This window comes from Medicago truncatula, chromosome 4, assembly GCF_003473485.1.
Source record: "Medicago truncatula cultivar Jemalong A17 chromosome 4, MtrunA17r5.0-ANR, whole genome shotgun sequence".
Classification (NCBI taxonomy): Eukaryota; Viridiplantae; Streptophyta; class Magnoliopsida; order Fabales; family Fabaceae; genus Medicago; species Medicago truncatula.
The window spans coordinates 20,819,232-20,845,823 of NC_053045.1; the positions used below are offsets into that span (position 1 = coordinate 20,819,232).

At 35.2% G+C, this 26,592-nt stretch overlaps 1 protein-coding gene and 1 non-coding gene across 2 annotated transcripts; one reads left to right on the plus strand and one right to left on the minus strand.

Moving 5' to 3' along the window:
* Positions 1–4,863: 4,863 nt before the first annotated feature.
* LOC120579921 (uncharacterized) lies at positions 4,864–9,882 on the plus strand. The gene is made up of 3 exons (XM_039832685.1): positions 4,864–5,727; positions 5,791–7,059; positions 7,939–9,882. The coding sequence occupies exons 1-3, from the start codon at positions 4,864–4,866 to the stop codon at positions 9,880–9,882; spliced, it is 4,077 nt and encodes a 1,358-aa protein (XP_039688619.1).
* Positions 5,230–5,336, minus strand: LOC120580387 (small nucleolar RNA R71). Its single transcript, XR_005646111.1, has one exon. It is a non-coding gene; the product is annotated as a small nucleolar RNA R71 (small nucleolar RNA).
* Positions 9,883–26,592: the final 16,710 nt, after the last annotated feature.

Genomic DNA, 26,592 nt, shown 5'->3' on the forward strand with positions numbered 1-26,592 from the left:
CTTTACTCATATGTTGACTTCTTCAAAATCATCTCTGGTTGCCATCTTTGCATTTTCTTCTTCAGAGGGCATTTAGTTTTGAAATAACCCACGTTGTTGCATATGTGACATGCACTTTGATGCAGGTTTATGCATTACTTCCTTATGGATCTTCTCTCTAACACTTGTTTAAGTGTTAAAACCTTCAGAACCGGGCTCTGATTCCAATTGAAGTAGATAAAATAGTCACAAGGAAGGGGGGGTTTGAATTGTGACCCTTTAAAAATTAAACTTGTAACTTAAAATTGATTCTCAAGTTTTGGACTTAGAATAGTTAAGTTAGTGAATTGACTTCAGAACGTTCTGAAGTAGTTATAAGGAAGAGAAGAAGAACACACAAAGATTTATAGTGGTTCATTCAATGTGGGCTAGTCCACTCCTCACAATCTTGTGAGAGTTTCCACTATGATGCTTGAGATAACCTCTCAAATCCTGCACCTTACAATGTTGTTCAACTGAACAATTACATCAACTGTATTCTCTAAGCCTCAGCAGGATTGCACCTTCTTGCTAAGTGACCCACTTAGACTTTTACATCTTCTGCTCAAACTAACACTTTAGTACCCCTAAAGCTAGACGAGACTTTTTCTTCTTCTTGCTAAGTTACCCACTTAGACTTTTACACCTTCAACTCAAACTACCACTTTAGTACACCTAAAGCTAGATGAGACTTTCTTTTCTTCTTGCTGAGTTACCCACTTAGACTTTTACACCTTCAGCTCAAACTACCACTTTAGTACCCGTAAAGCTAGATGAGACTTTACAAGATGTTTGTGAGTTTGAATGATTGAAATCAGACAAGAAAAGAAGGTAGAGAGAAGTTTATCTTTGAGAAAAATAAGAGAGAATTGATTTACACTTTTAAAGACTTCTTGGAATCTTTGTGATGATCAATTTTTGCTAAAGCTCCAAAACACTCTTATGTTGTTTTTCTTGTATGCTTTGCAACGCTACAAGTGATGTTGAGCCTTTGATCTCTATTTATAGAGTTTTTCGGCTCATATAGCCGTTGTAGGGTATCCAACGGTCGTGTGCCATGTGTCCTGTGCCCCACTAACTTTTACTTGAAAATCTGGGCAAACTGAAATACTTCAGAATGTTGTTTTGTTCTTGAAAATAGTTTAGAATGTTGTTGTGTTCTAGAGAATACTTCCGAATGTTGTTGTGTTCATCATGATCTTCATTTGGGTTCATGTGGATGAATGGTCAGATATACATATGGGCTTTTGTAGATGAATGTCACATGAATTTCTGGGTTGTACTTGAAGATTGTTCTTGGACGTACTTCAGAATGTTCCTGGATTATATCTTCTTTGAAATCTTTCTTGGAACTAGTGCAGGATCTCATAAAGTGGAGCTGTCACTTCAAGCCCATGCTTTAGGGGATTTGGTTTTCTTTGTACAGTACCAACTCCCTTATGGGTCGAATTCATGTTAAACCAGACTTGATCTTGCTTTTAGATTTGCTTTTTACTTTCCAACCACTATACTGTTCATGTCGGAAAAGCATGGAGCAGGATTGAACTTTCTGAACTCGGGACTTCAGAATGTTCCTTTTGTTTCACTTAGTATGATTTGTAAGACTCTTATTAAATGTAATCAAATCGTAATAGTGAAACAATGATGAAGTGCATCATGGAAAACATCTAGGATGATATTCTTGATCGAATGTTCCTAATGTTTTGTACTTCAAATATTCATAGTCTTGAATGAATATTGAAGATGCCCTTTTTGACTTTAATCAAATAAATGCCTTTATTCCTTGATTGATCTTAGTCAATGTACTTTACTGAGCTTTTATTTAAGTCACGTGAACCTTGAATGTTCTTGATAATGTTCATATATTTCTGCGCTTGTTCTTGATAAACCTTTAGAACAACTTTCTGAACTATTTTCGAACCTTCTGAACTCTTACTAACCTTCAGAACTCTGACTGAGTTCATAAGCTTTAATGTTCTTTGATCACTTGATTCTTGGTTTGATTTATACTTTGTTTGTGTCTTGGTTAATCACACAAGAATGCACAAATACCAAGAACTATCAAAGTACATTAATCCTTTAATCACCATAGATGCCTTTAATGATTTCTTTATCCAAAGTCAAAATCATTTTCTGCATAAGATATGTTCATGTCACATCTATTCTTGGTGTGGACATTTTTTTATTGGTTTTCTCTAATGAACCTTCTAAGCAACCTTCTGAACAACCTTCTGAACTCCTTCTGGGTCCATACATATGAACTTCAGAATGTTTCTTCTGGGTTCCTTCCTTTTTGACGGTTGTACTTTATGTTGAACATTCTGATGTTCTTAAGCATACTGATGTTCTTCAAAACATTGAACATTATGAAGGTTATTTATTTATTCCCTTCAAAAACTACTTGAAGCATATAAATGAGAGACCATTTGTTTTGTCCAACAAGATGATTCTTTCTTTGAAGTCCAAAAGAATATTTCTTTGTATCTAGTTCATCATTGCTTGTAACTGATAACTTTAAATATTCTTGTTTATCCATGAAGTAATCCTTTATTATTTCTGGATATATTCCGGGTTAATGTTCATGATTATCATGAACTCCATTCATATGAACATTATGAACTCTGTTCATATGAACATTCTGAACAATGAACTTCTTATCTTTAGAAGCTTTGTATGCATATTTCCTTTTATCATATAACATAAAACTCAATCTGATTTTTGTCACATAACTTCAAGCACATTCTTGTGTAGCTTGTGATGTAAGTTCTTCCATCATGATTCTTGAGCTATGAATCGTCATGGAGATATGATATTGTTGTTTCAACTGATGATACACTCATTCTTTCATTGTTAAGTAGATATAATGCACTTATCAATGTGGATGGCTTCTAGCTTATCCACTTATGTGATTCCTATTCTTTTAACAAAAACTCAAGTGCAAACATCAGTAGATCACCATTCATAAAACTTATCATATATTCCACGAGGTTTGTTATCATTATAACATTCATCAAAAAGATTTTTGCTTCAACAAGAACAACCACGAGTCCTGCAATCCAAATCCTCGAAAATGGAACGGTTCTTATCCTAGAACTGATGAATCCGGAAGGAAATAACAACAATGATATCCTTGACGGTACGATCGACGCTCGTCTTTCCTCAGTGATGAATGTAACGCTCCTTCCTCCGCCTCCTTCGCGCACAAGGGATGTTCCTCTGCCTCCACCACTTCTTTTAGTTGCTCCACCGCCAACAACGAATAAAATCTTGACAAATCTGGTTAACTTCCTCCAACAACAAAATAATAGGCTCGAACTCGTGGGAAAGTATCAAGAGAACATTGGGGGAGCTAGACAACGTTGCTTCCATTCCAACAAACTGTTGAAAAGGTGACAAGAAGCCTCCCTATGACTCGGACAGAGGAAGTAGCAGTCCATCTCCTCCTCGTTCTCATCTCAGTAAACCTTCTAACCGCCTGATGAGTCAATTATATGTTATTTTAATATGCTTTTTAGTTTAGTTTTATTTAGATTTTATTTAGTTTTATATTAGTATTATTTCCTTTTTAGAATAGTTTACTTTAAAATGCAATTTATTATATTTCAGGGAAGAATATTGGATGGAGAGAGTCTTGGAGCAAAAGAAAGGGGTTTGGAGCAGATTGGACACAAAAATATGAAGATTGGGAAACAAAATATATCTCCCACAAGTCAGAAGATTGGCACGGCCCGTGCTAGCCTTGGCACGGCCGTGCCACCCTCCAGATGCCTTTTGCTGCTTTTGCTTTGACTCCAAGCTATTCTATTTTGGCGCACAATCTACCGAGGAATATTCTAGGAATATACTTGCTTAGATTTTAAGTCAATTGTGTACTATAAATAGAGTAGCTAGCCATCACTAAATATTCATCTTTACTTGGAATACAATAAGTGACAATTGCTTTTCAATAAAGTTCTTTTCCTTTCTTTTATTTTCCTGTCTTTTACTTTCATGCTTTCTCTCTTCTCCCCCATGTCTACGGTGAACATGAGTGAGTAGACTTCTTCTTGTCTTGGGATCGTTGGATAAGTCTAAATGACATAATCCTAATCAAACCAAGCCCTAAGCCTTAATCTTATGTAACCCTAGTTTCTTATCTGAATTCACCGTCTTAACATGGATTAACCATTATCAAACTGTGGAAACGAAAGTGGAGGGTTTGATAATTGTTCGTCCATTATTCCAAATATCAATTCATAAAACGAAAGTGGAGCTTTGATATTCGAACAAGTGAATTCAGACAAGGATTGCAAAGTCAGCGAAATAGGCTTTGCAATCTTTGAGACATATAGTTTCGATCTTCAAGGGAACTAATAACAATCAAGTCAGCGAAATAGGCTTGGTTGTTAGAGGAACCAAAATCCAATAGTAATCAAGTCAGCGAAATAGGCTTGGTTGCTAGAGGAACTTAAGAGAAACTGTCTTGAGAAATTAGGTCTAACATAATATTATAAGCTTATGGTTTCGGTTTGAGAAGGACTTGTTATTTAGATGAAACCAACGACCCCAAGGCTCTTTTATTATATTGCTTTCAACCGTTTAAAAACCCCCAATCTACAATCTCTTCTCTCTTCTAATCATCTCTAAAGGTTAATTAAATTGAACTACTCCCTGTCGGAACGATACTCTTTTATACTACTTCGGTAAGACCGTGCACTTGCGGTTTTATATCATCAAGTTTTTGGCGCCGCTGCTGGGGAGTAAACTAATTTAATTAATTCTTTCTTTGTGATTAGAACTCTTTTCTCTCCCCTCTTCTTCCCTTTTCCTACACTTGATTCGGGTGGCTTAAAGATAATAGATAACATGGCTGAGGAACGCACTCTTAAGGAGTATTCGATCCCTTCTTCGGATGAGCCATGCACTATTATAGTCTACCCAACAGTTCAAGGTAGCAACTTCAAAATAAAACCTGCACTACTAATTCTGGTGCAACAAAACCAGTTCTCTGGATCACCTTCCGAGGACCCAAATTTACATATCTCAACCTTTTGGAGACTTAGTGTAACTTGCAAAGACGACCAAGAAACCGTCAGGCTACATCTCTTCCCTTTTTCTCTAAAAGATAAAGCCAGCAATTGGTTCAATTCTTTGAAACCTGGTTCCATTACCTCATGGGACCAACTGAGGAGAGAATTCCTTTGTCGTTTCTTTCCCCCATCCAAAACTGCCCAACTTAGGGGAAAGCTTTACCAATTTACTCAAAAGAATGGGGAATCTCTTTTCGATGTGTGGGAACGTTTTAAAGAAATACTTAGACGTTGTCCCCATCACGGTCTAGAAAAATGGTTAATCATCCACACCTTTTATAATGGTCTAACATCTAGCACTAAATTGACTATTGATGCAGCTGCAGGTGGTGCCCTAATGAACAAAGACTTCACAACAGCTTATGCGTTAATTGAGAACATGGCTCTAAACCTCTTCCAATGGACAGAAGAAAAAGCAACCATCGATCCTTCGCCCTCTAAAAAAGAGGCAGGTATGGATGAAACCTCTTCCATTGACTATTTATCTACCAAGGTGAATGCATTATCTCAAAGACTTGATCGCATGAGCACACCTACCTTCTCACCTCCTTGTGAAGCATGTGGCCTATCTAGTCATTCTAACACCGATTGCAAACTAAGTAGTGTTGAGCAGTTAAATTTTGTTCAGAATGGCCAAAGAGTTGTTCAAAAATCTCACATTGAACTTTTAATGGAAAACTATTTTCTTAAACAATCCGAACAGCTCCAAGAGCTCAAGGACCAAACTAGACTTTTGAACAACTCTCTTGCTACTCTCACAACAAAGATAGACTCTATCTCCTCTCACAACAAAATTTCTGAAACTCAACTCTCCCAGGTAGTTCGTAAGGTTAACCACCCCAATAAAATGAATGCTGTCACACTTAGGAGTGGTAAGCCACTCGAAGACCCCATAAGGAGAACCGAGACCGATAACAGTGAGAAAGAAATCCGCGAACCACCATCTAGGGAAACCAGAGCAGAAAGAGAGGAACCACGAGTTGAGGAAAACACGCCACCTCCCTTTAAGCCAAAAATCCCCTTCCCTCAAAGGTTTGCCAAATCAAAGCTAGATGAGCAATTCAAAAAGTTCATAGAGATGATGAACAAGATATATATTGATGTGCCATTTACCGAGGTCCTAACCCAAATGCCCACATATGCTAAATTTTTGAAAGAAATCCTCTCTAAAAAAAGAAAGATTGAGGAAAGTGAGACGGTTAACCTTACAGAAGAATGTAGTGCCATCATCCAAAATAAATTGCCACCAAAGCTTAAAGATCCCGGTAGTTTTTCCATACCTTGTGTCATAGGGTCGGAAGTTGTGAAGAAAGCTATGTGCGATCTAGGAGCCAGTGTCAGCCTAATGCCCTTATCACTTTATGAGAGGTTGGGAATAGGGGAACTTAAATCAACAAGGATGACCCTACAACTAGCAGACCGTTCTGTTAAGTATCCAGCTGGAATCATAGAAGATGTCCCCGTTAAGGTAGGAGAGGTATATATCCCCGCCGATTTTGTTGTGATGGAAATGGAAGAAGACAACCAAGTACCAATTCTTTTGGGAAGACCTTTCCTTGCCACTGCAGGAGCTATCATTGATGTAAAAAAGGGTAAGCTTGCCTTCAATGTAGGTAAGGAAACTGTTGAATTTGAACTTGCTAAACTAATGAAAGGTCCCTCCATTAAGGACTCTTGTTGCATGATAGACATAATCGACCATTGCGTGAAAGAATGCTCTTTAGCATCAACTGCACATGATGGTCTGGAAGTATGCTTGGTTAACAATGCAGGTACAAAACTGGAAGGAGAGGCAAAGGCTTATGAAGAACTGTTAGATAGAACTCTTCCAATGAAAGGTCTAAGTGTGGAGGAGTTAGTAAAAGAAGAACCAACACTTCTACCCAAGGAGGCACCGAAAGTAGAACTCAAAACACTTCCATCAAATCTAAGGTATGAATTCTTGGGCCCTAACTCCACTTATCCTGTTATTGTAAATGCAAGTCTCGATGAAGTAGAAACTGAAAAATTGCTTTATGTCCTCAAGAAATATCCTAAAGCCATAGGTTACACCATTGATGACATTAAAGGAATAAATCCTTCATTATGCATGCATAGGATATTTCTTGAAGAAGACTATAAACCCTCCATTGAACACCAAAGAAGACTAAATCCCAATATGAAAGAGGTTGTGAAAAAGGAAGTCTTAAAACTCCTAGATGCAGGTGTTATTTATCCAATTTCTGACTCCAAATGGGTTAGCCCCGTGCAAGTTGTACCAAAGAAGGGTGGTCTCACAGTTATTAAAAATGATAAAAATGAATCCATTGCCACTAGAACCGTCACCGGTTGGAGAATGTGTATTGACTATAGGAAGCTTAATAAAGCAACCCGTAAAGATCACTTCCCTCTCCCTTTTATAGACCAAATGTTAGAAAGGTTAGCTAAGCATTCGCATTTTTGTTACCTAGATGGCTATTCTGGATTTTTCCAAATACCCATTCACCCTAATGACCAAGAAAAGACAACTTTTACATGTCCCTTCGAGACCTTTGCCTATAGAAGAATGCCTTTTGGTCTCTGTAATGCCCCTGCTACTTTTCAAAGATGCATGATGTCTATTTTTTCTGACTTCGTTGAAAAAATAATGGAAGTCTTTATGGATGATTTTTCTGTGCATGGTTCTAATTTTGATGATTGTTTGACTAACCTTGAAAAAGTTTTGGAAAGATGTGAACAGGTGAACCTAGTCTTAAATTGGGAGAAATGTCACTTCATGGTAAGAGAAGGAATTGTCCTAGGACACTTGGTTTCCGACAGAGGTATAGAGGTAGACAAAGCAAAAATCGAAATTATTGAAAAAATGCTACCTCCCACCTCAGTCAAAGAAATTAGAAGTTTCCTAGGACATGCAGGGTTCTACCGTCGTTTCATCAAAGATTTCTCATCAATCACTAAGCCACTAACCAGCCTGCTTCTCAAAGATGCAGACTTTACCTTTGATGATTCTTGTTTGCAGGCATTTTGCAGGTTGAAGGAAGCACTAATTACCGCCCCAATCATACAACCACCAGATTGGAACTTGCCTTTTGAAATAATGTGTGATGCAAGCGACTATGCGGTTGGGGCAGTATTAGGTCAAAGAAAGGACAAAAAGATGCAGGCCATATACTACGCCAGTAAGACCCTAGATGGGGCACAAGTAAACTATGCCACGACAGAAAAAGAATTGCTAGCAGTTGTCTACGCCATTGACAAATTTCGGCAATACTTGGTGGGATCAAAAATCATTGTTTATACAGATCACTCGGCCATAAAATACTTGCTAAACAAAAAAGATGCCAAACCGAGATTGATCCGATGGATTTTGCTCCTCCAAGAATTTGACCTTGAAATAAAAGATAAAAAGGGCGTAGAAAATGTTGTCGCTGACCACTTGTCCCGACTTCGGGAGACCAATAAGGATGAGTTACCCTTGGATGACTCATTCCCAGATGACCAACTATTCTTATTGGCACAAACTGACGCACCTTGGTATGCAGATTTTGTTAACTTTCTTGCAGCAGGAGTACTACCGCCCGAGTTAAACTACCAACAAAAGAAGAAATTCTTCAATGATCTCAAGCACTACTATTGGGACAAGCCCTACCTCTTCAGAAGAGGCTCAGATGGGATTTTTAGGCGATGCATTCCTGAAAACGAGGTAAGTAGTATTCTAACTCATTGTCACTCCTCTTCTTATGGCGGCCACGCCAGTACACAAAAGACTTCTTTCAAAATTCTTCATTCTGGTTTCTGGTGGCCATCACTTTTCAAAGATGTGCATCTCTTTATCTCTAAATGTGACAAATGTCAACGCACCGGTAGCATCACTAAAAGAAATGAAATGCCTTTGAATAACATCCTTGAAGTGGAAATTTTTGATGTTTGGGGTATTGACTTTATGGGACCTTTCCCTTCCTCTTTTGGGAATCAGTACATATTAGTAGCCGTTGACTATGTGTCCAAATGGGTTGAGGCCATTGCTTCCCCCACTAATGATGCACAGGTGGTTATAAAAATGTTTAAGAAAGTCATTTTCCCTAGATTCGGAGTGCCACGAGTTGTGATAAGCGATGGAGGGTCTCACTTCATTTCAAGACATTTTGAAAAACTTTTGCAAAAACTTGGAGTGAGGCACAAAATTGCGACACCCTATCACCCCCAAACTAGCGGACAAGTGGAGGTCTTAAACAGACAAATTAAAACTATCCTTGAAAAAACTGTTTCCACCTCTAGAACAGATTGGTCAAATAAGCTTGACGATGCCCTTTGGGCCTATCGAACGGCTTATAAAACCCCCATTGGGATGACCCCTTTTAAACTTGTCTATGGGAAATCTTGTCACCTTCCTGTTGAGCTCGAGCATAAGGCCTATTGGGCAATTAGAAACCTCAACTTAGATCCCAATTTAGCCGGTGACAAAAGAAAACTTCAATTAAACGAGCTAGAAGAACTTAGGATGGATGCCTATGAGAATGCCCGCATTTACAAAGAGAGAACTAAGACCTGGCATGACAAGAAAATCATCAAAAGGCACTTCAAAAGTGGTGACCTTGTGCTGCTCTTTAACTCTAGGCTAAAGCTCTTTCCAGGTAAACTGCGATCACGATGGTCCGGTCCTTTCCAAGTTCGCACAGTCTACCCTTATGGGGCGATTGAAATCTTTTCTGAAGAAACAGGATCCTTCACAGTTAATGGCCAACGGCTTAAAATCTATAATACCGGAGAAGTAAATGAAGTAGTGGCTGATTTCACCCTTAGTGACCCACCTTAAGGATTTTCATCCTCACCTTCGTCAAGCTAGTGACGTTAAAAGAGCGCTTCATGGGAGGCAACCCACCAATTTAATTTCTTTCTTTGTTTTCTGTTATTTCTCTTTATTTTGTAGGTAAGTGTCCGAGATTGATTAAAAAACGCAAGAAAATCAAAGTTCCAAGAACCAGAAAGGTGGCACGGCCCGTGCTTGACTTGGCACGGCCGTGCCAAGAAACACAACCACATCTTCAATAAATTTGGCAGAATGATGGCACGACCCGTGCTACATCTGGCACGGCCGTGCCAACCTGAAGGCCTCCGGAGTTTAAAATTTCGACAAATTGTGAGCTTTCCGCACCCTTTCTCACTTTTTCCTTATTTCTTTCGTTTCTATCATTTGAATCATTGAGGACAATGCTTCTCCTAAGTGTGGGGGGAGCCTAATAAAGTGTCTTTAGTCGTAGTGTTTCCAAACTCCCTTGAACTTTATTCTTTTGTTCTGTTTTATTGTAAAAGGCATAGTTAAGTAGCTAATTTTTATTGAAAAAGAATCATGGCACAAAAAATTTCACTGTCTCCTCCTATTTTGTTGATTCTTGTACATGAAAGCAAACTCTTGTGTTTTAAGTCTTCTTGATATAACCACATCTTGTTTCAAAGTGAATAAAATTCTCCAATGAGAAAAACACAAAGTTGCTTCCCTTGAGTAAATGTATGAATAGGTATTTTTAGGAAACGCGTTCTAATCTTAGTGGTGCATTAACCTTTAAAAATTCTCAAAGCGCCAGTAGTATAAGTGAGTATAAGGGAGATCATAAAAAGCCAAAAAGCCAAATAATTCCAAGATCTCATCACTGAATCTAGATTGGGGAAGGAGGTAGGCCCTCCGACTTCCTACGTGAAGGTGATTGTTATCTTGAGAAAAACTTTAAAAAGCATTCTTGAAACTAGATTGGGGAAGGAGGTAGGCCCTCCGACTTCCTACGTGAAGACGATGTTTTAAGGAATACCATTGAATCTAGATTGGGGAAGGGGGTAGGCCCTCCGACCTCCTACGTGAAAATGTTGTTCCTTAAATAAAGAACTTAAAATGTGCATTTGGCAAAAGAACAAAGATTCTCAAAAACTCCCATCTCTCTTATATGAATTGTAGAAGGAATTTTTCTTGGTTAGTTTAGTGCTAGGATTAGACCATGTTTCCTCATTATACCTATCTTATACAGGAGCAAGAAAAGGGTTGGACTTCACACACACACTCACTTGAAACTTAATTGTTGGGTAGAATAAAGATTTCAAGAAATATTTGAGTTTGTGATTAGTATACATTTTGGGATTTAAGCCCTTGAGGAGACATGTGCTTTAATTGATTGTCATTTGATTTAACTATTGATGCTACTACGTTTATGCCTTTTGCTTGAGGACAAGCAAAGATTCAAGTATGGGGGAGTTTGATGAGTCAATTATATGTTATTTTAATATGCTTTTTAGTTTAGTTTTATTTAGATTTTATTTAGTTTTATATTAGTATTATTTCCTTTTTAGAATAGTTTACTTTAAAATGCAATTTACTATATTTCAGGGAAGAATATTGGATGGAGAGAGTCTTGGAGCAAAAGAAAGGGGTTTGGAGCAGATTGGACACAAAATATGAAGATTGGGAAACAAAATATATCTCCCACAAGTCAGAAGCTTGGCACGGCCCGTGCTAGCCTTGGCACGGCCCGTGCTAGCCTTGGCACGGCCGTGCCACCCTCCAGATGCCTTTTGCTGCTTTTGCTTTGACTCCAAGCTATTCTATTTTGGCGCACAATCTACCGAGGAATATTCTAGGAATATACTTGCTTAGATTTTAAGTCAATTGTGTACTATAAATAGAGTAGCTAGCCATCACTAAATATTCATCTTTACTTGGAATACAATAAGTGACAATTGCTTTTCAATAAAGTTCTTTTCCTTTCTTTTATTTTCCTGTCTTTTACTTTCATGCTTTCTCTCTTCTCCCCCATGTCTACGGTGAACATGAGTGAGTAGACTTCTTCTTGTCTTGGGATTGTTGGATAAGTCTAAATGACATAATCCTAATCAAACCAAGCCCTAAGCCTTAATCTTATGTAACCCTAGTTTCTTATCTGAATTCACCGTCTTAACATGGATTAACCATTATCAAACTGTGGAAACGAAAGTGGAGGGTTTGATAATTGTTCGTCCATTATTCCAAATATCAATTCATAACACGAAAGTGGAGCTTTGATATTCGAACAAGTGAATTCAGACAAGGATTGCAAAGTCAGCGAAATAGGCTTTGCAATCTTTGAGACATATAGTTTCGATCTTCAAGGGAACTAATAACAATCAAGTCAGCGAAATAGGTTTGGTTGTTAGAGGAACCAAAATCCAATAGTAATCAAGTCAGCGAAATAGGCTTGGTTGCTAGAGGAACTTAAGAGAAACTGTCTTGAGAAATTAGGTCTAACATAATATTATAAGCTTATGGTTTCGGTTTGAGAAGGACTTGTTATTTAGATGAAACCAACGACCCCAAGGCTCTTTTATTATATTGCTTTCAACCGTTTAAAAACCCCCAATCTACAATCTCTTCTCTCTTCTAATCATCTCTAAAGGTTAATTAAATTGAACTACTCCCTGTCGAAACGATACTCTTTTATACTACTTCGGTAAGACCGTGCACTTGCGGTTTTATCTCATCACCGCCATAGAGGGAAGGACTCTCATCCACGAAAAAGTCATCGAAAGAAGGAAGATCATTCTCTAGAGTGCCACTGCAGAAACTACCGCTAAGGACCTTTCACAGGGAAGATAGCAAAATAACTTATCCTCTGCGTTTTTGCAAAACCACCTAAACTAGAGACATACGACGGCACCACAAATCCGAACGAACATGTGGAACACATGAATACCATTCTTAATTACTGTAACGCCCTATTTTATTATTTATTTATTTTATTAATTTTATATGTTTTTTTATACTTTAGTCGATTTATTTTGATGAGTGATATTTTGTTATGTTATATGTTGGTATTTATTAGTATAAAATATATATGTTATTTGTGTAGAAATATATATGTTATCTGGTGTAGAAATATATTTGTTATAGAGATATATTTGTTATTTGTTATAGAAATATTTTATAATATATTAAAATAGAATATTGAGACTTTGGGGGCAGATTTGGAAATAAGAGAAAATAAGTAGGTTAATGATTTATATAAAAGGGAGAGTTAGAATTAGAAAATAAGGATTACGAGAAACCTGTTTTTGGAGAAAAAGGGAGAAAACCAAGAGAAGAGGAGAACCAGAGAAGAGAACCTTTCAATTGGTCAATCTAAGGTAAGGGTGGGACTAGGTTTCTCTAATAATGGGTTGTATAATTCTGAAAAAGGGTTTAACCTTGTAGTTGTTGTTAGTTTTGATGTTATAGAAATTAGGGTTAGATTTCATTCATAATCTTTTGTATAATCTCTTTTTCTACTTCTATCCATAAGTGCCTATTTGTATAAAGTGATTATTGTGGATTTAATTGGTGAAATTTGTGCTTATATTTTGATGCAATGTTTGGGTATGTGAATTTGATGTTAATTAAGTTGTTGATGATGAATTTATATGCTCAAGTTATGAAAAATGCGTCAAATGGTGATTTTTGTTGAAATAATGTTTTGGGTCATGTTTTATATGGTTTTGAGTGACTTAACATGTATAGAAATGATTAGGCAAGTTTTGGGATCAAATTTGGGCATAGGGAAGTTAAAATTGGGATTTTGGGGTGAAAAATGGAGTTTTTTCGAGAGCTATCTGTCATAACTCGCCATGGCAAGTGGATTTACTCGCCGGGGAAAATTACTCTCTAACAACACGTCATGTTTCTTGTTCTTGTGTCTTTTTCACACGTTTCTGTTTTGAATTGGACTTTGCTGTAAACATGATAATTTTAGATAATTTTGTAGCTTTCTAATGACTTTGGTTTGACTTGAAAATGATTTTTGGTTTTTGAGATATGATGAAAATACTCCAAGGAGTTCTTAGTGAAATCTTATGAAATTCAACATAACTGTTTCTAAGTTAATCCAAAACTTATGGAATAATTTCAAACCTCAAAACTAGAAGTACTATGAGTTCAATTAGGGTGTTTAAGAGTATTTAACCTATGTTGTGATGGATCTAATTTGGTTTGACGTGAATACCTTTGTTGGATAATTTGAAATACATATATTATGTGAATGTTGTATGTTGTAGAAATATTGTTGTTCATATCATTCAAGTTGTTGCTGTTAATGTTGTTATGATGCAAGTTGATATTGTTGTTGTCATTACTATTGTTGATTGTGTTTATAATTGTATTGTCTTTCAGTGAGTCTAAATTAATATGAATATTGTTGTTGAATAATTTGAGATAGATATATTATGTGAATATTGTATGATATAGAAATATTGTTGATCATATCATTCAAGTTGTTGCTGTTAATGTTGTTATGATGCAAGTTGTTATTGTTCCTGTCATTGCTGTTGTTGATTATTAATATCGTTAAGTTGCAAGTTATTGCCAAGGTCGCTAAGTTGTAAGTTGTTGAAGTCGTATAAGTTGTTGAAGTTGTCTAAGTTGTTGGTTGCTGAGTCCATGCATACTCATTAAAGTTGAGGGTTTGATGCACTGTGAGCCTATTTGCTCTATATGTTGGGGGCTTGATGCCCTGTGGGTATATTTATGCTCTATATGTTGGGGGCTTGATGCCCTGGTCGGTACCACATGCATGATTAAGTTATTGTAGTTGCATCGTCGAGATGATGTCGTTGTTGTTGCATTGTCGAGTGGATGTCGTTGTTGTCGCATTGTCGTTGTGGTTAAGTTGTCATTTTTCAATGAGTGGTTAATGAAGAACTATGTGAAGTATTAACATTATTAATTGTTGTTGTTTATGATGTTATATGATGTTGTTTATGATTGATGAATATGTTGTTATATGATGTTGTTCATTATTGATGAATTATTGTATGAATGTATATGATGTGATGAATATGATGTTATATGATGTTGTTCATGATTGATGAATATGATGTTGTTCATTATTGATGAATTATTATATGAATGTATATGTTGATGAATATGATGTTATATGAAGTTGATTACTTATATGAATGTACCTGTTGATAACTATGATGTGATATGATGTTATTAATGATTAAATGTATTACTATATGAATATATATGTTGATAAAAATGATAGACTTAATTACACTTTTGGTCTTCGTGTTTTGGCCTACTCACGATACTGGTCCTGCCCTTTTAAAACAGAACAAAACGGTCCTTCAATTATCATTTTGTTGCATTTTTCGTCCTACCCCCCATTTTATTCTCCAAAAACGCAGAGAAATAACAGTTTTAGACATACCCCTTATGCTCAACCACGAAATAAACAAGGAATAAAGCATGTGTGTACAAATAATTCACTTTATTCAACACACTAACCAAAAAACCCTAATTTTTGAGATATGTTTCAAATTAGGGTTTTTTTGGTTAGTGTGCTGAGTAGAATAGATTTCATGTGCCTACATGTTTTATTCCTTGTTGATATCATGGTTGAGCATAGGGGTGGGTCTAAAACTGCCATTTTTCTGCGTTTCTGGGGTTTGAAAATAGGAGGTAGGACGAAAGATGCAACAAAAATGATAATTGAAGGACCGTTTTGTTCTGTTTTAAAAGGGCAGGACCAGTTTCGTGAGTAAGCCAAAACACGAGGACTAAAAGTGTAATTAAGCCAAAATGAAATTATGATGCAAAGTCACTGTTATTGTCGTTGTCAGTGTTGTCGTCGTGTTGTCAAGTTGTCGAAATAATTAATAAGTTGTTTATATTGAGGCCGTAGTGCCATTTTGTTGAATAATGAAATGTTTTTCCGCTGCGATGTAATTTGAATTATTGATGAAATATGTTTAAATAAATAGTAATTCTACTCTATTTATCTTTTAAAGTAGTGTGACATCCTGTTTAAGTTGATTACTCTGATTATTATGAAAACTTTTTCAAGTTGGGAAAATGTGGTGTTACAATTACCACTAGGGACAAGGTGCAGTGAAATGAAAATTGTTCGTTTTGACACTGAAAGGTGTCGCCATGACCTGGTTCAAGGGGTTGGATGATTACTCTATCAACACCTGGAAAGAACTGTGCGACGAGTTCATTTCCCACTTTACTGCGAGACGGAAGCAACCAAAAAACATGGCCGCACTAAATTCCATTGTTCAAGACAAGAAAGAAACCCCAAGGGAGTATGTCGAGCGGGCGTAGAAATCAATGGTGCCCAAGATGGCCTGAAGTGTTTCACCTTCGAGAACAATCTTCGTGACAACTGCAAATTCAAAGAAGAGCTGCAGCTTCGGGCGGCAAGAGACATGAGTGACATGCTGACCCGCATCCAGCCATACATTACTTTGAGGAGAAGAGGTTGACAAAAGAGTCACTCAATAGCAGACAATCAGGAAATAGTGGCGATGATAAACTGCATTGCGACAACGACAAGACAAAATATCAGCGTGCACATTTCACGGATCACACTCCCCTAAACTCGTCGCGAGAGACTATCCTCTGAGAACGCTCAACACGGAATTTGTAACACCCCGTTATCCCAACATAAAAATTTCATAAATTAATCAGAGTAAAACACCTTAGACGGAATGTTACACTTCTTTTCTTAAAAATCACAAATGGAATAATTAGATAATTATCCTTCAAATTTCAACAACGTAATAATTAAAACTTTGCAGCGGAATTAATTCGACGACAATAAGAGCTTCAACAACATGTTCCAAAATTGACACATAAAGGAATGATAAACATTGCAACAATTTCCCATCCCGTTACGTATCAGAGCCCTAAGACACTTGAGCCACCACTCCTGTAACACCCCGTTTTCCCGACTTAGAAATTTCATTTAATTAATCAGAGTAATCATCAAATAACGGAATGCTACACTTCTAAAAATCATAAAACAGATAATTAACAAATTATCTTTCAACATAATTAATTCAAATACTTCGCAGCGGATTAAGTTCATCATCATAAATAAGTTTTGGCACGCAGGCCTCATCAAACGCATTATAAGTTCAGTAAATCAACATCAAAACATAGCATGTACGTAAAGGAAAGAGAAATAACCACTAAAGACCCCTCCCGTTACGTATCAGAGCCCTAAGACACTTGAGCCACCACTCCTACTACACTTTAATACCTGCAAGTTACCCATACGAAGGGCAACATTTTCAAGCAGAAGGGGTGAGATTCACAATCAATAATAATAATGTATAATTCATCAAATGCAACTAACAACTTAAACTCCATTAATTAGTAATAGTAATTCTTTTAACGGCTCCTAAACCATATCATATACTCATCATATCAACAATCATAACTCGATATCATAAACAACATCATTTAACTTCATAATTAACATCTTAATCATAATCATATAACATCATACTCATAATTCGTATACAACATGACAACTTCATAATGAATGACCTAAACAACGTAACAACATCATATTCATAGTTCATATACAACATAACAACATCATTAATTCATGTTAACATTCTCCACCTAGCACCTTATTAACAACTCATGAATAGAGGACAACTTAGCAACTATATGTAACATCATAACAACCTCATATTCAACACCATAAACAGTCATCATAACATCATAATCAATATCATAATAATATAAACAACAACATATATTCAACAATAATGTTCTTACTTCTTTAACTTTAGTAACACTTGCTAATTCAACCAACAACGACGACAACAACAAGATTCAACGACAACGACAACAAACCTCTCAAGAACAACGGCAACTACAATTATCCAATATATGTATATATTTCATGATCAACAATATCATCAATAATAGATATCCAATTCATCAATTAAATCTAACATCCTGTCATATTAATAATTCATCAATATATAAGTATATTATCATTAACAACATCAACAACAAACGGTAATTAAAACCAACAACAACGACTCATGCAAGACATGACCTTCCCCCTAATACTCCTCAATAAATGCAACTATGCATGTGGTACCATAATTCAGGGCCGTGACCCACACCGCTGTCGAATGGTTAAAGCATTCTCAACAGGACCTAAGTCCTCACCGCTCCACACCGCTTTGAACAACTAGTGTTCCACCGCTTTGAACGACAAGGCGTTCCAGAGCCGAAGCTCTCCCACTTTGATGTTTATGCAACTACCCAACCTGTGTATCTCTACATACAACTCCACAACAAATGCATATGTACTTATATGACTCACCACGACAATCCAATTAATAATACTTCAACCTTTGAAAAGAATTCAGCAACATGTATAATTTATTTAAATATAAATATACATCATAGTCAACAATAATCCATCATAATTGATCCAACGAATCTTAATAGCAAGATCCATCAACACATTCACAACAACATATATATTCACCCACCATATCATAATACATCAATTCAATAAGCAATCATGTTCTTGGTAAACAATGCAGTCACATATAATCAATAATAAACGGAAACATCGCAGCACTCAAACATTCTTAAGATATAACGATATCAAATGGTAATCAACATCAACTTAACATCTTATATAATCCACATAACGAACATATTTCACATTAACCAACATTACCCAACATTAGGTTAAATACTCTTAAACACCTTAATTGAATTCATAATGCTTCTAGTTTTCGAGGTTTGAAATTATTCCCTAAGTTTTGGATTAACTTAGAAACGGTTATGCTGAATTTTCATAAGATTTCACTAAGACCTACTTGGAGTATTTCCATCATAACTTCTAAACCAAAAATCATTTTAAAGTCAAACCAAAGCCATTGGAAAGCTAACAAAATTATCTACAACTTTCATGTTTACACCAAAGGCCAATTCAAAACAGAAACGTGTGAAAAAGACACAAGAACGCAAAATAATAAATGCTGTAAAAAGGCATTTCGCTTAAGCGAACGGTTCTTCGCTTAAGCGAACTACTTACAGTAGCTGTTCGCTTACAGCTCGCTTCCGGCTCGCTTAAGCGAACAGTCATCGTTCCTGCATAATTTTTCACGGGTTTAAACCATTTTTCACCCCAAAACCCCCAATTTTGATCTCCCAATGCCCAAACATGTTTCCAAAGATTGTTTATAGGTTCATTATACAATTAGGTATCTAAAGGAACATAAAACATGCATCAACGACAACAAATACAGATCATTCCACCATCATACAAATTTTCATCAATTCATCCAATCAATCATAATTTCAATCAATTTATGATCACAACAACAGTATAGATTAAGTTTTCATTATGAACATTACATTACAACAGAATTAACATGATCAATACCCATTCCCCTCAGAATCATCATCAAACCCTAACCCTCAATTTATCTTCCAAACACTATGCAATTAGGTCAATTTTCAGAAATTATAGATTATGATTATTGAGAGATAGTCTCACCCTTACCTTAATTTAGATGAACAAAAGCACAACAATCTGATTCCCTTGGCTCTACTTGCTCTTCTCTCCCTTGTCCTTGGTTTTTCTCTCCCAAAACTTGTTTCACGTAAAACTGCTTCTAACCTTTTCTTTTCCTAACTCCCAAAATATAACTCCTCCTTTATTTCATTAAACTCCCCTTAATTCTATTAATTCCTAATTAACTCCCCCACCTCCAAAATAATATTAATTCTCACATTATTCTAATTTATATTAAAATAAACTATATAATGAAATAATACACACCACATAATCAACCAATATTATTTAAAATCACATAAATTATATAAATATATCCTAACTCAATAAAAATAATTAAATAATCAAATAATTCAAGGAGGGCGTTACAACTCTACCCCTCTTAAAAGAATTTCGTCCTCGAAATTCAAAGCAAAAGAAAATGAATTCAGTTAGTGCATAAATACCCTTAAACTATATATAGCCAGATATAACCTTCAATCAAAACATACAAACCACATTAAGTTAATCATTCAAACATAATCACTTAATAAACATTAACAACTTAAGACTCCAATTCTTTGAAAAGACAACTTACAACTTTAATGACATTGACGACAACAGCGGCAACGACAACAACAACGACTTTGCATCATAATATCATAATTCATTAATTACACTTCATCAATTCTATTCCATTCTAAATCAATTATACTTCAAAATAAACAAGACTTTACTTTTAGGACTAGTCACAAATACACAAAATAACATATCTATGAATCACACATCTTTAAATAACACGTCTTTAAATCACACATCTTCAAATAACACATATTTATATAACACATCTATACACATCATCAAATAAGTCATCATCTAAAGTAAACGGAAGAACTTTGAAATCAAAGTTTAAAATGGAGAAAATCTCATTTGTTATTCATTGAATTCTAAAAGCTTGTCAACTAACATATGATTAAGAGCATCCATTTTCTAAATCCAAGTTATGATATCACCGTTAGAAACATTTTCAAAGTAAAACCAGTTATATGTTTTAAAGGTCTTTATCACTATTCTAAATATAATAAAATCATATGAAACCATAATGCACAAAGTAATGTCACCGAAAGCGAGAATAATTAACATGTTTTAAGGATCTTTAAAACTCTCTCATAACATATTTCATAAATCAATATTAAATGTGTAAACCGATTTTGGCAGATTGACATATAAAAGAAAAAAAATAGAAAACAGAAACATGCTTTCACAAATATCATGCATCTCATATATCAAGATCAGAAACATGAAACGATAACATTTAAAGCTTTTACCGATCGTATATAATCCTATCAAAACAACTATATTAACGTACGAGCATGATGTATAAAAATTCACATATAAACATCACAGTTCCATTAACGAAAATCAAACATATAACTATAGTAACATAAAAGGACACGAAATCAGCGAAAAAGTCATCAAAAGAATTTAGAAAAACAACGAAAATCAACAACCATTAACTACCCATATGAGTACACAACCCCTTATAAACAACAACATAAGAGTATACCACCTCTCACAAAACACCTGAACATAAATAGTCACCAACAACAGCTTCAACTCCGACTTCAACAACTTAGACAACATTAAGTTGACACTCTAACCTATGTGGCTCAACACGACTCTACTACTTGGCCGGACGGACCAACCTGCTCTGATACCAATTGTAACACCCCGTTTTCCCGACTTAGAAATTTCATTTAATTAATCAGAGTAATCATCAAATAACGGAATGCTACACTTCTAAAAATCATAAAACAGATAATTAACAAATTATCTTTCAACATAATTAATTCAAATACTTCGCAGCGGATTAAGTTCATCATCATAAATAAGTTTTGGCACGCAGGCCTCATCAAACGCATTATAAGTTCAGTAAATCAACATCAAAACATAGCATGTACGTAAAGGAAAGAGAAATAACCACTAAAGACCCCTCCCGTTACGTATCAGAGCCCTAAGACACTTGAGCCACCACTCCTACTACACTTTAATACCTGCAAGTTACCCATACGAAGGGCAACATTTTCAAGCAGAAGGGGTGAGATTCACAATCAATAATAATAATGTATAATTCATCAAATGCAACTAACAACTTAAACTCCATTAATTAGTAATAGTAATTCTTTTAACGGCTCCTAAACCATATCATATACTCATCATATCAACAATCATAACTCGATATCATAAACAACATCATTTAACTTCATAATTAACATCTTAATCATAATCATATAACATCATACTCATAATTCGTATACAACATGACAACTTCATAATGAATGACCTAAACAACGTAACAACATCATATTCATAGTTCATATACAACATAACAACATCATTAATTCATGTTAACATTCTCCACCTAGCACCTTATTAACAACTCATGAATAGAGGACAACTTAGCAACTATATGTAACATCATAACAACCTCATATTCAACACCATAAACAGTCATCATAACATCATAATCAATATCATAATAATATAAACAACAACATATATTCAACAATAATGTTCTTACTTCTTTAACTTTAGTAACACTTGCTAATTCAACCAACAACGACGACAACAACAAGATTCAACGACAACGACAACAAACCTCTCAAGAACAACGGCAACTACAATTATCCAATATATGTATATATTTCATGATCAACAATATCATCAATAATAGATATCCAATTCATCAATTAAATCTAACATCCTGTCATATTAATAATTCATCAATATATAAGTATATTATCATTAACAACATCAACAACAAACGGTAATTAAAACCAACAACAACGACTCATGCAAGACATGACCTTCCCCCTAATACTCCTCAATAAATGCAACTATGCATGTGGTACCATAATTCAGGGCCGTGACCCACACCGCTGTCGAATGGTTAAAGCATTCTCAACAGGACCTAAGTCCTCACCGCTCCACACCGCTTTGAACAACTAGTGTTCCACCGCTTTGAACGACAAGGCGTTCCAGAGCCGAAGCTCTCCCACTTTGATGTTTATGCAACTACCCAACCTGTGTATCTCTACATACAACTCCACAACAAATGCATATGTACTTATATGACTCACCACGACAATCCAATTAATAATACTTCAACCTTTGAAAAGAATTCAGCAACATGTATAATTTATTTAAATATAAATATACATCATAGTCAACAATAATCCATCATAATTGCTCCAACGAATCTTAATAGCAAGATCCATCAACACATTCACAACAACATATATATTCACCCACCATATCATAATACATCAATTCAATAAGCAATCATGTTCTTGGTAAACAATGCAGTCACATATAATCAATAATAAACGGAAACATCGCAGCACTCAAACATTCTTAAGATATAACGATATCAAATGGTAATCAACATCAACTTAACATCTTATATAATCCACATAACGAACATATTTCACATTAACCAACATTACCCAACATTAGGTTAAATACTCTTAAACACCTTAATTGAATTCATAATGCTTCTAGTTTTCGAGGTTTGAAATTATTCCCTAAGTTTTGGATTAACTTAGAAACGGTTATGCTGAATTTTCATAAGATTTCACTAAGACCTACTTGGAGTATTTCCATCATAACTTCTAAACCAAAAATCATTTTAAAGTCAAACCAAAGCCATTGGAAAGCTAACAAAATTATCTACAACTTTCATGTTTACACCAAAGGCCAATTCAAAACAGAAACGTGTGAAAAAGACACAAGAACGCAAAATAAGAAATGCTGTAAAAAGGCATTTCGCTTAAGCGAACGGTTCTTCGCTTAAGCGAACTACTTACAGTAGCTGTTCGCTTACAGCTCGCTTCCGGCTCGCTTAAGCGAACAGTCATCGTTCCTGCATAATTTTTCACGGGTTTAAACCATTTTTCACCCCAAAACCCCCAATTTTGATCTCCCAATGCCCAAACATGTTTCCAAAGATTGTTTATAGGTTCATTATACAATTAGGTATCTAAAGGAACATAAAACATGCATCAACGACAACAAATACAGATCATTCCACCATCATACAAATTTTCATCAATTCATCCAATCAATCATAATTTCAATCAATTTATGATCACAACAACAGTATAGATTAAGTTTTCATTCTGAACATTACATTACAACAGAATTAACATGATCAATACCCATTCCCCTCAGAATCATCATCAAACCCTAACCCTCAATTTATCTTCCAAACACTATGCAATTAGGTCAATTTTCAGAAATTATAGATTATGATTATTGAGAGATAGTCTCACCCTTACCTTAATTTAGATGAACAAAAGCACAACAATCTGATTCCCTTGGCTCTACTTGCTCTTCTCTCCCTTGTCCTTGGTTTTTCTCTCCCAAAACTTGTTTCACGTAAAACTGCTTCTAACCTTTTCTTTTCCTAACTCCCAAAATATAACTCCTCCTTTATTTCATTAAACTCCCCTTAATTCTATTAATTCCTAATTAACTCCCCCACCTCCAAAATAATATTAATTCTCACATTATTCTAATTTATATTAAAATAAACTATATAATGAAATAATACACACCACATAATCAACCAATATTATTTAAAATCACATAAATTATATAAATATATCCTAACTCAATAAAAATAATTAAATAATCAAATAATTCAAGGAGGGCGTTACAACTCCTACTAATCTTTAATACCTGCAAGTTACCCATACGAAGGGCAACATTTTCAAGCAGAAGGGGTGAGATTCACAATCAATAATAATAATATATAATTCATCAAATGCATCTAACAACTTAAACTCCATCGGTTAGTAATAATAATTCCTTTAACGACTCCTAAACCATATCATGTACTCATCATATCAACAGTCATAACTCGATATCATAAACAACATCATAACGGCATCATTTAGCATCATAATCAACATCTTAATCATAATCATATAACATCATACTCATAATTCGTATACAACATGACAACTTCATAATCAATGACATAAACAACGTACCAACATCATATTCATAGTTCATATACAACATAACAACATCATTAATTCGTATTAATATTCTCCACCTAGCACCTCATTAACAACTCATGAATAGAGGACAACTTAGCAACTATACGTAACATCATCATTTCATAATAATAATTATTCATCAAACATTCCATTAGCAATTCATGAATAAAAGACAACTTATCAACTTAACATAACCATCATCAAGTACATTTAGCAACTCATAGATAACATCACATAATCGTCATCACAACATTCATAATCATCATCATGTAACATCCTAACAACCTCATATTCAACACCATAAACAGTCATCATAACATTATAATCAATATCATAATAATATAAACAACAACATATATTCAACAATAATGTTCTTACTTCTTTAACTTTAGTAACACTTGCTAATTCAACCAACAACGACGACAACACAAGATTCAACAACAACGACAACAACTTAATCAACAACAACAACAACAAATCTCTCAAGAACAACGACAACTACAATTATCCAATATATCTACATATTTCATAATCAGCAATATCATCCATAATAGATATCTAACACCCTGTCATAATAATAGTTCATCAATATATAAGAATATCATCATTAACAACATCAACAACAAATAGTAATTAAAACCAACAACAACGACTCATGCAACAACTCGACACCACCGCTAAGACTCATGCAAGACATGACAACTCCACTAAGACTCCTCAACAAATGCAACTATGCATGTGGTACCATAATTAGGGCCGTGACCCACACCGCTGTCGAATGGTTAAAGCATTCTCATCAGGACATAAGTCCTCACCGCTCAACACCGCTTTGAACAACTAGTGTTCCACCGCTTTGAACGACAAGGCGTTCCAGAGCCGAAGCTCTCCCACTTTTATGCTTATGCAACTGACTCCACTTGTGTATATCTACATACAACTCAACAACATCAACGACAACTACTACTCATCAATGCATATATGTAAATATGACTTCACCTCGACAATCCAATTAATAATACTTCAACCTTTGAAAAGAATTCAGCAACATGTATAATTTATTTAAATATAAATATACATCACAGTCAACAATAATCCATCATAATTGATCCAACGATTCCAGAAAATACACAATTTATCATAATCAACTAATGCATCAAGTTCATTCAACATAGTATATGTACGCTTGGTTTCATACTCAATCATCTCCAAATTCACTAAACTCAACAACGGCAACATCAACGACAACGTAGACAACGACAACTGTGTATAAATAATTATGACTTACTCCACAACTTGGTCAACATCAACAACTTAAGACTCCAATACTTTGGAACGACATCTTATATCTTAAACCGACACATGCAGCTTAATCAATTTACAACAGCAACATAGGCAGCACATAAACATCTCAAGATATAACATTACCAAATGATAATCAACATCAACTTAAAACATCTTATATAATCCACATAATGCATATACAAATATATCTCATTACTAACAACATCAAATCATATTATATCTGACTCACTGAAAGGCTATACCTTTATAAACAACTTCCATTCCTACCCCAAGGACCAACTCATCGGACGCTTTATACAACGTTATTTCTTTCCTAAAAACATCTCTAGATGGTTAGGATAAAGTCCCTACACTTAGGAAGAAGTTTGGAAGCATTTGGAGTGAAGAAAATTGCATTTTTAACGTTTCTTGGGTGACAGAATCGTGGCACGTTGGTCTCCCATCGTGGCACGAGTTTTCCAGATTCGACAGACGACTTCAGATTTTCAACCTTCACGTTTTCGCACATAAAAATCAAACCGTTAACCCGTTTTCGATGCCGTTTTTGCCTAAACGCTCCTGACACTTAGCTCTATCATAATCTACAGAAAAATTCAAGTTTCAACCACACTAAAATCGATTTCCAAAACCTCACATAATCGCTTATTTGTAAAACGTTTAGACACCGACTTTTCAAGGGAAAATCCCAATTTTCATTAACCCAACCCCAAAACTGATTGGAACATTAGACTATGAATAACCTATAATCAGAACACCATCTGTACACAAATTCTATGAATTTTCTAGTGAATTAACAACTAATTATAAATCTCAAACCCTAATTCCCAACTAATTATAATTCTCAAACCA